This window comes from Atractosteus spatula, chromosome 14, assembly GCF_055471065.1.
Source record: "Atractosteus spatula isolate fAtrSpa1 chromosome 14, fAtrSpa1.hap1, whole genome shotgun sequence".
NCBI classification, from domain to species: Eukaryota; Metazoa; Chordata; class Actinopteri; order Semionotiformes; family Lepisosteidae; genus Atractosteus; species Atractosteus spatula.
Window position 1 is genome coordinate 38,621,906 of NC_142719.1, and position 17,007 is coordinate 38,638,912.

The following is a 17,007-nucleotide window of genomic DNA, read 5'->3' on the forward strand; positions in this document are numbered from 1 at the left end:
TATAGTCCGCTGTCACCAGGTCAGTGGTATTCTTTAGTGCTGGGTGGATGTAGTAGCTACCTTCCATTATGTAAGCTCTTATAAAACTCTATGTAAATGCAATTCTGAGCTTGGCACAATCATTTTAAATAAGTATGCACTGCAACTAGCAATAATTATAAAGTGGAGAGCAAAATTCAAATGACACTATGCAATTTCTAAATCACCAAGCTCCCCGAGACTGCCGAGAAGCGAAACTTCTAAATTTGGCTTGTGCCTGTATACCCTGTCTGTCCCTGTGACTAGCAATTTTCATAAATCTATAAATGCTGTTCCAGGTCCATTATTTTCCACCTACCTGTAATGTGAGAGTAACTTGCATTGAAATTACATTCCACTTAATGTATAAATAATCAATTAGTTGCATTACAGTGATCATTAGGGAATACTATAAGTACTGCTGTAATGAACCTCAGTGGTTATCAATATCATCAAAATATATTCAGTATAACTTAGTTTCCATTAAAATAAAGCAGAAAAGGCACCTTGCAAACAAATGACAGTCCATACATGACTTTATTATTTAGGAATAGGATATATACTGTATGGGAAAGGGTTATGTACTAGTTATGTACTAGCAAATATCATTAGTGGTGCCACACTGTTTAGATTGCACATATACTGAAAAACAAATATTAAAGAGGAAATTATTCACAAGACTCCAGTAGTTACAGTACGTCTGTACCAACACTCAGCTTTTAAAATGAAAGACATACTGGTTTCTGAGACAAAGCAACAAAATTGCTTGGTTAAAATTAAACTCACACTGTCTGGACTGTTTAGTGCTGTTTAGAAGTGGTGTTTTATTGCCCATTTATCCCCACCTTACACTTTGCATTCATGTAAAAAAGGATAAAAACAAGTTTCAGTACAGAGAGTACAAGTCTGTCCTGTAAGGACAGTAGGTACCTTGGAACCCCACAAGAGCTATCAGCCAGATGTTTTCTGCAATTTCACAATTCTGTTAGTAGTTTCTTTTCCATGCAACGTTTCCTGTGGATCTTTGACCAGAGCTTCCTTTATTACATTACTATCACTGCACATGCTGCTAGCCCCGCATATCCATTTCTCTAAAGCTTAACGCCACATCTGTAAATAAAAAGGTTATAATGTCTACATGAACAGAAGCTGTAATCTTGCAATACCAATTAAGCACAAATACATTAACATACAGAAAAGTATGTCAAGTTGTTTTTTCTTTTAAATAAAATGTTTGTTCACTGTTAAGTATACCCAAGTTTAATATATATATATAATCCATTTTACTGCAGTCTAATTCATTTTGAGTCCTCCAGCAAAAGTCAATTACATCAAATTGTTGTGGTATACTGTAGCAATTAATCTAATTTTATTAAAATACAGATTTAATTTTAGAGAACAATTTACAAGCAATGTTGTGTGCTGCCTCCTGTTATCTTAATTCTGTACATTTTAGATAAGAGATAGGATCACTTTACTGGCCATATACAATTTCTTGCATTAGGAATTCGTCTTTTCGCATACCCCACCTTGCTCTCCATGAGACACACAGACAGAGAGAAGCTTGGGGTCAGAGCGCAGGGTCAGCCATTTATACGGCGCCCCTGGAGCAGTTGGGTTTAAGGGCCTTGCTCAGGGGCCCAACGGAGTATTATTCCTCTGCCGGCCGCACAATTTGAACCAGCAACCTTCCAGCCACAGGCGCAGCTCCTCAGCCACAGAGCCACTGCACTGCCCCAACTTTTGGACTACCAACAGCCATACAAACCACAACATTCTATACAAACATACTGTAACTAAAATAGACTATGTATTATTTTAACTGTCCAATTTGTGTAAAGTTACAGATCATTTTGGGCAATGATAAATACAATTATAACCCTTTAATATATTGCCTGCTGGAAATATGGAGAATCTTTGTACAGTCAAAATTAACTTGAACATAATGAGGTACAATTAGAATTTTATTCACCTATACAGTACCTATAATAAACTGAAGAAAGCTACTTTCTCCCCAAGACCTATGAGGTTACATTTTGAAAATTAATGAAAATTAATGATTAATAGTCTATTTAAAATAAAAGGTAAAATAATACATTTAAATATAAAGACCCACTGTTATAAATACAGTAAATCTCTCAGGGTAAACATGTCAGAAAACACAAATCTAAATTCAGAAGACTGGGACTAATGCTAAGATTTGTTTTCTAGTCCATTTACATTCGTTGCATTTCTGCAGTAAAAACTGATTTCAATTGGAACAGTCACCCGACAGCAGCAACGGTTTATTTATTCAGCCTTGGCTAGCATTTCCCCACTCGATTGTGAGGCAGTATTTCAAGATTTGGCACCGTTTGATCTCAAGTTAAACTCTAAATTCAACAACATTTCGCAGATGGCCTAGTACACTTTCAGCTGAATAGAACTGGCTTCTTTTTTTTTACCATTTTAAGATGTACATTCATGATTTATTCTATGTCCTGCTGCAACCTGGTGGAAAACCTGCCTAATCTAATATGTGCACTAGAGAAGGGGTTCTTGCCTCATTAAAATCTGAACAGTCTTAGACGTTTTTATTTTAGCACAGAAATTTTATTAATGTAAAGCCTCTTTCATTTTATTCTTATATAGCCTTTCAATCAGAAGATTCTCACGGCACTTTGTATTCTGAATGGATTAATCGGTCAGTGCCGGTTTTAACACTTCTCAGTCCCCAACCCTGTAGAGCAAACTGTTTTCTTCTTGATAAATACATACTGTGAGTCTCCACTGAGACTTGTCCAACATGAACTGAGTATAGACACGTATGAGCAATGACTGAGCCACTGCAGTATTACAATATGTCATATAGGCCTTGATGGAAAAAAAAAACAGCACATGATTAGACAAGAGACTTTCCGGAGCTCTGCCGAGCCACTGCCCTGACCTTTATGAGCCCTTCCAGGATTGTGTCTCTGCTTGACGCTGGTGTGAAGGGCAGCGGTTGCCCGGGTGACAACAGCGGCCTTATGAAGATATTCTCACAAACGGAGAGGTGGTAGCGGTGTTGGTAGTGGGTGGGCTGCACTCAATGTGTGTAAAAGAAGAATCCCACCTCCTACAGATTGTTGCCATAGTGACCCGCCTTCCACCCCCTCGATTCCTCGCATTGCATGGCAATTAGGCCATGGTTTCAAGCCCGCTGTGCGCAGCTCCTCTCTTCAGCACGGGACTGGAAGAACTCCAGTGTGTGTTCACAACACGTAGAAGAGTTTAATGAACAGGTCAATACTGTGGCCCCCACTGGGAACAGAAGAACAGGCAGTACTGTACTACACTTCTTTTGTCTGTCAGAACACTGTGCATGTAATTGCATAGGAGGCATAAATTAGGAAACTTTCTGTAAATTCCTTCTTTACTGTACCTATGAAGTCGTGTATAAATAAGGGAGTTAGCTTTGAACAAACATGCATCAACAAGCTCTTCAAAACTTCTCCTACAGGGCATGTCTTTCTGGACTTCCATGTAAATGTAAACACTTCCATGTAAATGCTACTGTATGTGAAGGCTGTGGTTAAAGTTGTGGTCCCATTTTGAGACATACTATGGGTTCAATTCCCATCATGCAAGTACAGCACAGTACTTTTAATAAATGGCTCCCAGCGTTCACTGGGGGTTCACCTGTGACAAACTGGTAAGACACGCAGAGAGAGTCTTGCAGTCTTGAGAACTGCTTACTGTACTTCTTTACACAAATGTTTGTGGGGAATACTGAACAAACTACCCAGCCATACTGCAGAAGCGGATACCCAGGCTTCTGTTAAGAAAAAAAAGGCCAGCAGCCATATCACCTTGCAACTCACAACTGGCAACCCACTGAAGCTAAGCAGGTGTGAGCCTGGTCAGTACCTGGATGGGAGACCTCTGGGGGAAAACTAAGGTTGCTGCTGGAAGAGGTGTTAGTGGGGCCAGCAGGAGGCGCTCACCCTGCGGCCCATGTGGGTCCTAATGCCCCAGTATAGTGACGGGGACACTATACTATAAACAGGCACCGTCCTTCGGATGAGACGTAAAACCGAGGTCCTGACTCTCTGTGGTCATTAAAAATCCCAGGGTGTTTCTCGAAAAGAGTAGGGGTGTAACCCCGGCGTCCACATTTCCCATTGGCCCTTACCAATCATGGCCTCCTAATATGAATTGGCTACATTACTCTGCTCTCCTCCCCACTAAGAGCTGATGTGTGGTGAGCGTTCTGGCGCACTATGGCTGCCGTCGCATCATCCAGGTGGGGCTGCACATTGCTGGTGGTGGAGGGGAGTCCCCATTACCTGTGAAGCGCTTTGAGTGGAGTGTCCAGAAAAGCGCTATAGAAGTGAATGAAAGTGATCCTCAGATCAATCGACGACTTAAATACTAAATGGGCTAGATGGGAGAAACGACCTCCTCTCTTTTTGTAACGGTTTTTACGTTCTTAAGACCATCAAAAAGGCAAGCAAGCAAGCTTTCAGATGATCGGCACAGGGCTGGTAAAAGCGACGAATCCTATTTTGCTCAGGCTCAGACTAATCCAATCGGATTAGAGAGACATTGCAGTGAAAGCAGCATTCAGTGTCCCTGTCAGTCTACACTGGGAAGACAACAGTATGCGGAGAAAGCTCTCCATTACTTACACACCTCAGGAAGGGTGAGCAACGTGATACAAGCATTATTTTTTCACGTATTTATTAAACTCTCTGAGTCTTAACAACATTTGTGCCAGAGCACTTAACTTTGATTTTTCCCCAAAGAAGAAGCCTTGACTCTTATTAGGGTGCTCCCATAACCATGCATTCCAGCCAGCAGCCAGACAAAAACACAAATCCACATTTCTTGACTTCTGTAGGGCAGAAAGTAAAAGTAAAGGAAGAGGTCCTGGTCTGTGCTCTATCTAAATTAGCTCTGATGTGGTCCAGTTAGGTACAGGGTGTGGCATTATTTCCTTTAATGCAGAACAGCCCTAGTTAACCAACAAAGTCTGAGTGGGGAGCCGTGTCAGAGTGCGAGCTATAAAGGAACAAGCAGGCTTAGAGGTTAAATCCATGCTGAAAAGAAGAAAGAGTAATTGACAGTTTTTTTTTCTTTCCTTAGTGTGAAATTAACCTCTGCTTCTCCCTTTATTAAACAATGCCTGGCTGAACTCAACAACCTGGAGCCCTGTGTTGCAGAAAATCAAATTTCAGAGAAACATGTTTCAAAAATGCAGTGGCAGTTCTCTCTTGGTAATGCATGTAATAGCTGCAATTTCTATAAATGGCATGAGCACACTACTATTTTTCCACAGTCAGAATGATACAGTAACTATGTGTCTTGAAACACAGCCTCCATTTGTGCAACACCCACTCTAGCAACCATTTAGCACTGTAACAATTGATTTTCAATATAATACACTCCTTTCTGAAGGAAAGAAATAATACTGTACTCTGCCAGAGGCTGCCTGCATACTCTTTTGTGTGGGAAGACACAGTGCAAGTTGTTAGACAGGGCACAGACTACATCGTTTTCTTATTTTAAACTTGCAATGCCCAGCACAGGTGGGTTTGACATAATATAGTGTTGGAATAAAGTTTCAAATATCACTAATGATGGATCCCAAACTAACACTAACAAAACTCACAACTAAAACCAATCAGATCCAGCACTGCTGTATTGGTTTTGATTGTATATTTATAAGTACTTAAATAACCATTGTAAAACCATTATTTATCATTTCTATTATTAGACATTTTTTTCTATATGTTTCTTCAACTGAAAGTTCTGCTCCCAAAAGTGACGATTATTAAAACTGATTTTCCAAATGCAGACAGGAACTGGTTACACATACGGTCTAGGTAAGGATTCTGCGGAAGTTGCATCGTGCAGAAGCTGATGCTTATTTAACCAGACACCAGGGAGACCACAAACCACAGAATTACAGCACTCAATCTCTGAAGATAGAAATGCACGAGTCAACAGCTCAATGCAATGCCAGAAAAAGGTGTCTGAGCAATAAACCTTCATATAGTCAAACGCTCTGTGATTTTATTAACTTATTTTGTAAGTAAGTAAGGAGGTGGATGAAAGGAAGAGATTTTTTATTTTGCTGTACAATTTAAGACATTCTACCGCAGTCCCTGTACAATAACAATGACAAGGTCAAAACATGCAGCCTTCAGGGAAAGTAGATTCAGCTGCTCAATGGCCACGTGTATAGGCATATTAATACTGTACCATTCATTAGAAAGCTGATCTGTTACTACTGCAATAATGTTACTGTTACAACTCACCTGCAGGAAGATTATCATAAGCAGACAAACGTTCCTCTCAAGCTCATGTTAGAAAGCAGAACACAAAACAACTGGAACAATAAATTCTATTAAAGTGGGCTCAATTGTACCTCCATTACTGGAGACAGATTTGGGATACGCAAATCTTGAACAGCACTTTAAAGAGCACATTACATTAATGAGAAGCTCAAACAAAAAAGTATTTAAAATGTCCTTACCCTTCCAGTGAAAATATATAAATTGAATGGATCGCCATCCCCGATTTAGTGCTGCATTCTTTGATCAAAAGATTGATCATTAATAAAGATGTTTTGTTTATCTGATTGACGCTGAAATTATTTTCAAAACACTATATAATACTGTAAGCACTGAATGAAAGCACAATGTAGCGCTCTGTATAAAGCTAAGTACAAATGTTCAATCCTAAAGAAAAAAAAAGGTTAATAATGCGTTTATCAACTGTGCTTCTAAGATGATAATTCCAGATAATTTAACATCAATTTAAACTTAATAAAACTAAAGTAATGGTTTAATAATAAATTAGTAAAGTAATACTATATTTTGCTTGCAAGCCAAAGTTGCTCGATTTGGTATGTCTCTGTGTCAGAGTTGTCATTTCCATTGTAACCATGTGTCTGTCCACATGCATGGACAGAGGGTACAAAGGATCTTGATTAGCGTGTGGTCATGCAGGCAGGTTTCAGGAGATTAAATGTGTGAGGGCACAGAACCATTCACAATGAAAGCTCTCGTCTCTGCGCCTAAGATTCTTAAAGATGTCGCGTCTTAGTCTAATACCATAGAATAGATCTCCATAACCTTCTGCGGCATACAGAGCTTCTGGAGTGTACAAGTCACTGAACAGTATGAGTGATGCGCAGAATGAGATTTCAGGTCTTTTGGTTTCTGGCAAGGAAGTTAAATGCTGACTGGCAGCCCATTTTACACACCACATGGGCAGGTGTCATAAATTCTTTTTACATTTTTTATACTACATGTAAAAAAAGAGAAGCAAAAACATCACAGGTATCGTAGCTAAAATATGTCTGTACTGTAGATCCAGGAACACTTAATTCAGAAACACTTAATTCAGAAACAAAGAAATGTTAATTTGTCAAAAGCAAAATACAGTAAAACATTTTGATTTTTTTCCCCAACCGCCTACAATCTGAGAATTTCACATTCCTGTGTACTTTACTGCATGAAGCATTGTGTATTAATATTTATACACTATTTTATGGCTATAAATCTTATGGTGCTGTGTCATATATAAATAATTATTAAAACTATATCACAGATAATTATGATCTGCAGGATAGTATTGTTTAACACGGTCTTAAAAAGTTAGACTTTAATATTTTACCACAAACTTTACAGCAAAGTTTGTTTATTGTGAACTAAACCACAATGTACAGTAGGCTGTTAAGTAAAAAGAGATGAGGTTACTTACAGTGGTACAGATGCAAAATGTACTCACAATACAGTTCTACAATAACAAATCTGCACTTTGCTGCTATATTCCTAATCTCACCAGTAATTCAGATTCCACACCAGGAAGGCAGGTTTCTGTCTGTTTGTTCTGTTTTGAATTCTGAAGGATCACGCCAGTTTCCTTTTCAGCTTCACTGGATTGTTCATTAAAATTATTTTCAGTCTTGCAAATGAAAAGCTGGATTAGAAGGCCAAAAGTACACTACAATAAAAAAGCTTTTCAAAACACCTTACTTTTGGAAATGTGTTGCACTTCCTTTTCAGCAAAATGCTTTTTTTTTTAACTGGTAAGGAATAGGGCACACATTTCCAGATCTAAGGGAAATGTTTAGGAACATCTGAGTTTCATATACTGAGGGAACATCTGAAAGGTGTTTCAGGGCAATTCTCAACTACCTCAGAATGCAATCTTGTTTTTTCAGAACAAAGAACCAGAGACAAATCACATTTCCCCTTCCAAAGAAACTGTGGACTAGGAAAGAAACTGTTCTCTCAACACAAGACAGTCTAACAGTATAAAGGTTTACGTAGGCCCTTTCACAATATCAACAGCTTAAAAAACCTTGAAATATTATGCTTCTGTGTGCAAAGTACGTTTTATTATCCAATAGTATTAACAGATTATGCAGTAACATAAAGCATGTTTCCTCAGGCAAGGTTGCTAATGATCTCTGGGCCCATGTGTGTCCCCTGCATGCTGCTTCTTTTTTAATTATCCTTCGATATAAAGGAGCAAATGTTTTCAAGAGAAAGAAAGACGATCTAGAATGTGAATTAATTTGAATAAAACTCCATTAACAAAGATTTGAGTGCTCACAGGGCTCCTACTACAGACCTCTGGGGCTTCGGAGTGCTGGTGAAAGGCAAAACATAGAAAAAGACTTGTTTCTGAAAAAGGCACCTCAAGTCCAACTAGTCTTGGGACAATAAAAACAATTCTCTCCGAGTGAATAGGACGGGATGAAGAACGTGCTCCCACCAATGTGCACAAGGATCTCCGCCCTTTATTCCCACATCATTCCACAGGATGGCTGCTTTCCATTTTGAACTGAGGCTAGTTGGAAAAAAGACTGATACAAACTGAAAAGCACAGGAATCTATACTCCTTTCCATCAACTCTCTCCTCTTGGCTCCTGCAATCAAGATTTTTAAGAAATGTCAATTGGTTTTTTTTAGCTATAATCGGTGGTCTTATTCTGTCCCAACCATGAGTGGCCCATTTTATAGGCAGCACAGACATCATCTGTGAGAAATCATCTAAAATAAAAGCTTCAAAACAATTAGCGTTGCCTAGAGGCTCCCTGAGCCTGAAGAGTATTCCAAGTAATTTACAAGAAACTTATTAAAATCAAGAAAATTGTAATCGCTATTTAATCTTTATACTTTATACTGTTTAACACAACTTGACCATGCAAAAGCATGGAGGAGGTTAAAAAGTGCAATATAAGATATAAGCCTTGAGGAACTTTCATTTTCCTGTATTGTGCTTTCTTTTTTCAACAGAACACACAGTAACCTACTGTCTTGAAAAACAAAGACATCGCTTTCCTGTGCTGAAATACGATGACTAATTGTCCACAGTATAAAAGGAATCAGGACAAGTTGCCTCTGTGTTCAACGTGAAGCTTGTAAAAATGATCACATGACTTTAGTCTTCAACTCTGCTACAGTTGAAAATACAGTATCTACTGTAAATACATTTAGAAATTCTCAGAAATAATAGCACGTTTTGAAAGTAATTACTCAAATCTGAACTACAGCCAATGCTCTTTTATGAAACGTGAAGTACAGTACATTAGCAACACAGGTTACAAATCTCGACTTTTCAGGCTCAGCTAGCTTAAATTTCAACTTTTATAATGATACTCACTAGGTACAAGGTCTGAGAACATGCACTGCAAAGTGCAGTGATTCATGCAGCACCTGCAGAAGCTTATCTATATTACAGAATATATTAAGAATATATTTTTTCAAACATGAAATAAAACAGAGAAAAAAAGACTGAATAAGGGGGCTGAAAGCAACAAGTAAGACGTTTTCAGAATCCACAACATCAGTGTCTTACAGCACAAAATCATCTGGAAATTCTCAAAATAACTAATTGTTTTGGATTCCCCCGCATTCCCTCACTGCTCCATAGGCAAAATCCATACTCCATTATGGCAATGGAAATAGCATTTTCTGAGCCAACCACACTTTTGCTACTCATATTTATCAAATAGGTCTTGATACTGCAACCCACTTGTAGTGTGATAAATTATTAAGCACCTGAAAAGGCCATGTACACATTTCTGTATGTCTGGTACAGAATTTTAAGGGCAGTGGCAATTGATTAGACCTCCTTCTTCTGAACAAAAACATATTTTTTTAATTGACAATGGCAAACCAGACCTCAAAACATAATGCAACATTGTGGTTTCCAGTCCCTGGACTGGATGTTCATAAACTCGCAGGTCTTCTTTGTGACTCTAATGATCAAAGGGTAGGAATCAATTTTAAATTGGACCATCTACGCAATTGATTGCTTCAATTGAGTAACACACAGCTATGCCAGAATGAAAAGCATTCTGTAGTTTTACAGTACTGCATCTCACCACTAACAAAACACAATACCAGGAGCAATGTTTTTTATAGTACACTGTAATCTGTCTTTCAGTAGCTAGACACTGAACATGACAATTAGTCAGAAACTTGGGTTCTCATTCAGATCACATTAAATCATGACATTCCCCTTCAAATATCATAAAAGTATTCAAGAGGCAGCACAAGTACAATGCCTGATTATAAAGAACCTAGAAAACATGATTTAATATCTTCATTACAAACACTGTTGGCCTAATTGCTCTTGAAACCTTCCTCACAGCTACCATGAATCTTGGCATCCCTCATATCTCAGTTTCTGGGTTTTCATGAACTCCTTTTTTTACAAGGGGTGGAACAGGAGGCACTGTACAACAGAAAACCGAAGATTTAAGTTTTTGAAAAACCATCGAAATTTGAAATGGTCTGAGCTGTGAGAAATGTTAACACTGAAAATCCTGCAGCAGGATTAAAAGAAGTCCACCAACAGCACCTATCCACAGGTGCATGGTCCTTAAAGCCAGCATTCCCCTTAACCTACTATTCTGATAAAGCAGGACTTACAGTACTTCACCTCAGGAAATTCGGCCAGTGCGTTATTTTAAAGTAGAGTTCAAAACTAGTCATGGTGAGCCAGGGGTCTGACTCACAACCAGCCAATCAAAATGACTTGGAGTTAAAACTGTTTGTCTAGTAGTCTTCATCTGCTTCTACTAAAATAAAGTGACCACAGAAAAACAACCAGTGCCACACACAAGAGATGCCAAGGTACTGTTACGAAATCCTCCAACTCTTCAAAGTATTATTTTGTTACGTATTTTCTCTGTAGTTCTGGCTTCATCAAAAAAAATGGAGGAAGGGATAGCCTACAGTTATCAGAAATGTATCTTTCTTCCATAAATAGTTTTGTATTAACCTTAAAGTATTTCGTACATCGCATCAAAGTTTTGTTAAAGAGCCTCAATATCTAAACATGAAACAAAATACAGGTCTCCTGGTCCCTTCTAAAGTTTCTTACTTCATTTCATACCCCATAGTTGAGCAAACTTGGCAAAATCAAGTGTTTAAAGTTGTTTTAAAAGAAACAACTGAAGTAGTTTTTTTTTTCCCCCTGCCATATATATGAATTTGGGAGGAAAACAAAAACTCGTACTGGCACGTTTTCCAGCATCCTCAAGTACATAAATAAACCCAGTTACGCAACCAAGCTGGGTTATTGGCTGTGGCAATCGACTAATTCAAAAGGACAGATACCCGAGTCTAAAAATACCGAGTGCCTGCGATGATCTTGGAGGGGTTGAATTCAGTGTAGCACAGCAGTGACTAATTAAAAGATGTTTTCTATTTTTTTAAAAAAAGAGTACAAAGACAGACCACCTTTTTCCTTTTATTACAATCTGTGGTTTAAGACACGTCCTGACAGACTTCAGAAAGCGCTGATGAGGCAACAGAAACTATCGTCTTTTAAATCTGCTCTCAGCTGCCTCCTCTCCGTCAGACTTCACATCTTGTCTACAGATTCAACTCGCTTCGCGGGGGTCTGAAGTTCACTTACACCAGATCTCACCCCTATTTTTTTATTGTAAAAAAAAATCACAGTTCCCTTAGAAAAGTGACAGCGCATACTTCAAGGTCATCCACATAGACTGAAACACTTTAACGCTGTTCGGGCACCTTTTCCTTACGCGTCTGCGTTAACAACCGCACGTAAAAGAAAATAAACAGCATTTTCTTCTAGGTAACTGCCTTTTTTTCCCCTCCACGTTCCCAGCCGAAATACAAGAAAAGACGAGAATGACACCTAGAATTAATTAATGCTGCATCTTGTTTATATATCGATAACCTGGACTTAACTTAAAAATGTGTTAAAGACTTCCAAACCAGATAATTGTTCTTACATTTTGTCCTGATTGCGGGGGGGGGGTCCTCCTTTTTAACAGCATTGTAATTTCCTGTAAATATTCCCACCAGAGGGACAGTCATTTATCTCCTCTCGCCACCGGGCTGTTTTAATAAAGTCACATCCTTTTTATGCCCCTTGAACAGCAAACTCGGCACGAAATCACATTTAAGACAGCGCATTTTAGATCTTGGCGTTACTTACCCAAAAAATAATGTTGAATCCAAATAAGAAATACTTCACGCAGCAGCTAACTTCGGCTACTTTAAAATGATGATGTTTCCTACTCATTCTTGTACTGGTATATTATATAATCGGCGTCAGGTCAGCTCTATTTACAGCACATGTACAGTATATATACGAGAAGGAAATAAAATTAACATGGGACTACCGAAAACAATTAATCAAAAATATATACATAAACAATAGCCCAATAGCGCTTCCAGCAATATGGGTGGATAATACATCGACCCGATTCATCTGCAGGTTTAAATTAGTTTATTCTACGGAAAGCAAAGCAAAAACGAGCTTTCATGCCGTGAACGCAGACCGACATTCCCCGAGACGCACAGAAGGTTGCATTTGTCTGATTTCAGTGTCGTCTGTAAATATCCTCCATGACAGCAACAATGCACCTCCGACTTGCTCTGAAGACAACAGTTCACCGCTGGAGCGCTGTCATAGCTGCGAGGGAACACAGAAGTAAAACAAAGCCTGTTTCTAATCCAAGCTATTCTTCGTGGGGACCTCTAGTGGAACCTGACAAAAATCACTTTTGGGCGAACCGCAGAATGGGGAAAAAATAAAACACGACAGATTTCCCTGTGCTGTACATCTGTGCAAGTATTTCGTGCTGCTGTTAGAAAATATGCATGTATTGTTATTATATTGCATGAGCAATTAGACTGTTAACTGAAGGAGTGCCGTATAATTAGTCCAGTCTTACACCAACACAATATGGACACAATCGTTTTTGTCCTGGTATGAAGATCTTGGCAGCACTGCACAATTTACAGCTTAATGTTGTCATTCTTTTAAAAATCATAGTACTTTAAGCTAAAACGTTTGCAAATACATAAATAATCCCTTTTCAGATCTAATGGGATCTAATATTACCTAATGCTACACTTTTCTCCACTAATGTTATACTGTATATTCTTTTGTAATATGCGTGAAAGAACTAACCATGTGTCTTCTGATTTGATTACTGGAACTCCTTCTTGGCCAGCCAATACTATCTGTCCACTCAGTCAGCTATATTATCTGGTAGAATCCTAAATAAGCTGTCCATAAGTGATCTCAACACTGCATTGGCTTCCTGTGATATTTTGAATTTGTTTCAATACCCGTCTGCTTCTGAATTCTTCAGAATTCAGAGCCTTGCCTTTCCTTCCTCAGTTTTCTCCCACTGCTGCATGCAACCGATACAAAAGCTTAATTCTCAACGGACACTGTCTAAACCACACTTCTTTCAGTATCTTCTCTCTCCCTACACCCCTTCTACAGCCTTCTTCCTTGATGAGACTATTGCTGGCACTATAGTAATTTATCTGACCTCACTGGGACTGGGTATTAAGATTTTCTCTTGGTTAACATTTGTGTGTGGGTTGACTACATCTGGTGTTTCACTCAATGATGGGTCCTGTCCTGTTCAGTATTTATCCTTTCCCTTGCTCAAATACTAAACTTGCGTGTGAATCTGAATTAATATTTCTCTGCAGATGATATTTATGTTTATGATAATTAGTTGCATCTGAATTGCGATAAGATTGAGGTTATATTATTGGGTCCTTTCCATCGATTATGTAACACCAATGCTGTACCCTTGACAATTAAAAGCACTATGCATGGGTTTTGATCAAAAATGAAGAATTTAGGGATGATCCCCTAGCCTGGCCTGACATTTTTACTTCATGTGCAGAAAACTGTAGGATATATATCTATATGCAAACCGAAAACACTGCCAGGCTGCATGCCAGGCTGAAAAGTTGACGCGCGCATTTTTTGAAGAACAAATTATTGGAATGCCTTATTTATTAAACGAACTGTAAAATGAGAAATGTCAAGTTACAATATGTTCAGAATGTGTCAGCTAGAATCTAACTCACGGACAAACGATCTCATCACTCATCTTGGTGCCATTGCATTGGCTTCCTATAAGACTTTGAGTTATTAAATCCTTCCATTTCCATTCAAGGAGCTACACGTTCTCTCTCCAGCAGACAGTATATCCTGTACATTTACACCTCTCTACATGGCCTGATTTACTAGGTATTCCTACTGTTCTGTACAGTCCATGGGTGACAGGGGCTTGTGTTGTTATGCCAATGGTACTTTTATGTCCAGCCCAAAAACTTATTTTCAGAAATGCTTTAACATGTTTTAATTTCTCTTTTTTAAGCTTTGTAGTTTCATTTTTATGCATTATAAAGAATTTGAGAACTGCTTTTAAAGGTACTATATAAAATAATACATATACATAGAATTAATATACTGTACATAGAATGAATTTTAAAGTACTGCGCCTGGTTTTTACGACTCTAGAGGGCAAAGGTCCCATCTACCTAGCTGATTTTTTTTCAAACTTCACCCCAGGCTTTAAGACCAGGTCAATTTAATCTGCTGCAAATCCCCAGAGACTCAAACTACACACAAAGGGTAACAAGGCATCTCAGTCTATGCGCTTTGCTTGTGGAGCAGCCTCCCTGATCATCTCCAACTAGCAGTTTCAACAGAGACCTTTAAAAGATCTTAAAGCCCTTCTTACCAGCATGCCCACCAACTTCCAGTACTAAAAACCCATTTCAATTTTCCTTGCTAGTAACTTAAGTTCCTTGAATTTTAACTTTCCTTGCAAAAAACACATTGAGATTCACTGTATACGTTGAATCACATTGAGATGTGCGGTAGAAATTAAATGTATCGCCATTAACTTGGAACACAAGATTGCTGATAAAATCTATTCTCATTGCTTTTTTGCACCCCAAAATACATTTTGACTTGCACTAAAGGTAAGATCAGAAAGCATGTGGATCAGATTTCACAACTTTTTCCAAGAAGGGAGTAGTACTGTAGATCAAATGATAAACCACGAACTAATCTTTGATCAGTGCCATTGAATAAGGGTAGAGTTAAGATCACAATGTAAAGAATAATTTACTGCAGAAGGGAGAGGTTCTCTGTTTGTAAGGTGGTACATTTGTACAGTACTTTACACAATGTACAATGTTAAGTAACAAATAAAAATAAAACACTGTGTAAAGGAGATGGAGTACCTTTATGTTTTACCAGGTACTCTATTTCCTTTACACACTAATTTTTATCAGCAACCCAACACTGTCCCCATAGCATTCATCTCTCCTGAGGAAGGGGAATGGCCTCCCCACTTTATTACAGTACATACCCATGAGCGAGTGGGCTGCAGTGTCTCTGTCCCCTGTGACAGGTATTGTTTGTCTACAGTACATACCCTTATTCAAAGCAACTGGAAGCATAAAAATCTCACATTATGTGTACTGCAAGTACCAAGAAAAAATAAAATGCTCTGTACGGTACTTTTTACTGAATGTCAAGAGTACACAGGTGCTATCTAAATCTTGAACAGGTGCCAGAAGGAGATGAGGGGCAGAGCAGTCCTGATGTCTCTGGGGAGTTAATTTCCCCACTGAGGGGTGAAGGTGGAGAATTCAAACAGAGAGCAAAACAAGGTTGGAGGATTGTAGTGAGGGATAAGTAATTACATGGACAGATCTTCCAGGCTGCAAGGTGGTTTCAGTTTATGATGTATTCTGGATTTAAACCTTCATACATTAAAATTCCAATAACACATCATGAGCTATAGAATACACAAGGAATTGAAATAAAGTGCTTAGAATTGTCAATTCAAAGAATGCAGTATCTATAAAGTGCACATCTGACACTTCCCTTGGGGGAAGTATCATTTTTATTATAGGAGTTTGTCTGAAATCAAGTCAAAAAAGGTTGAGAAATTTGAATATGCAAGATATAAGGACATAGGATGTAGAATACTGTGCAGGGAAAGCCTTCTTAAAGTGAAAGAGTGACTTATAAAACTAAGAAAACAAAATGCTTTTTATCACTCAAAATGGGTCTCATTAGCTTAAAACTGGAAAGGTTGTGTCTTGACACCATTCTCCCTTAGTACAAGCAATAGCATTTCAATTAAATGAATGACTTTTGGAATATTCCAATCAAAAAGATACCTAAAATGCAGAGTTTGGTTCTCTGTTCTTGGAATTTTTACCTCTCCAGTCCACTTTACCTCTGCCAGAGAATCTATACAATTGCAAGACCAATCAAAGGAATAAATCGAACTACTGGTTACAGTCAAACCAAATTTTATACTTTGCTTTATTTTCAACAAACCTCAAGCAACAAAAATATCAAAGTGCAAAAACTATGAGGCATTATCATCCTTACCAAGTCCTAAGGCATTACATATTTAATGAACATAAACAAACCTCAGATGTCCAACATCACCACAGAAGAACACAGGTGTGACAGTTTTCAACGAGCAGTTCTACACATCTAGGATTTCAAATGGGCAAATTTATAATTAGACAAGGACAAAAATGAAAAAGGGTAGCATCTTGACATTGCAGATCATTTAATCTCACATTACTGAAATGTCATCTTGTACTTGCTCTCTCAATTTCCCCCCCAATTGGTCCACTAGAAACATCTGTCAACTTGCTCTGCTCCATTTGTGTCCTCCAA

The 17,007-nt window shown here is 38.3% G+C and overlaps 1 protein-coding gene across 1 annotated transcript in view; it reads right to left on the bottom strand.

The window, feature by feature from the left end:
* Positions 1–12,939, bottom strand: part of tspan17 (tetraspanin 17) — a 28,594-nt gene extending 15,655 nt beyond the window's left edge. Inside the window, exon 1 of the mRNA XM_088932270.1 lies at positions 12,475–12,939. Within this exon, the coding sequence (XP_088788396.1) occupies positions 12,475–12,561 (87 nt within the window). The 5' untranslated portion in view covers positions 12,562–12,939. The remainder of the gene's footprint in view (positions 1–12,474) is intronic.
* Positions 12,940–17,007: the final 4,068 nt, after the last annotated feature.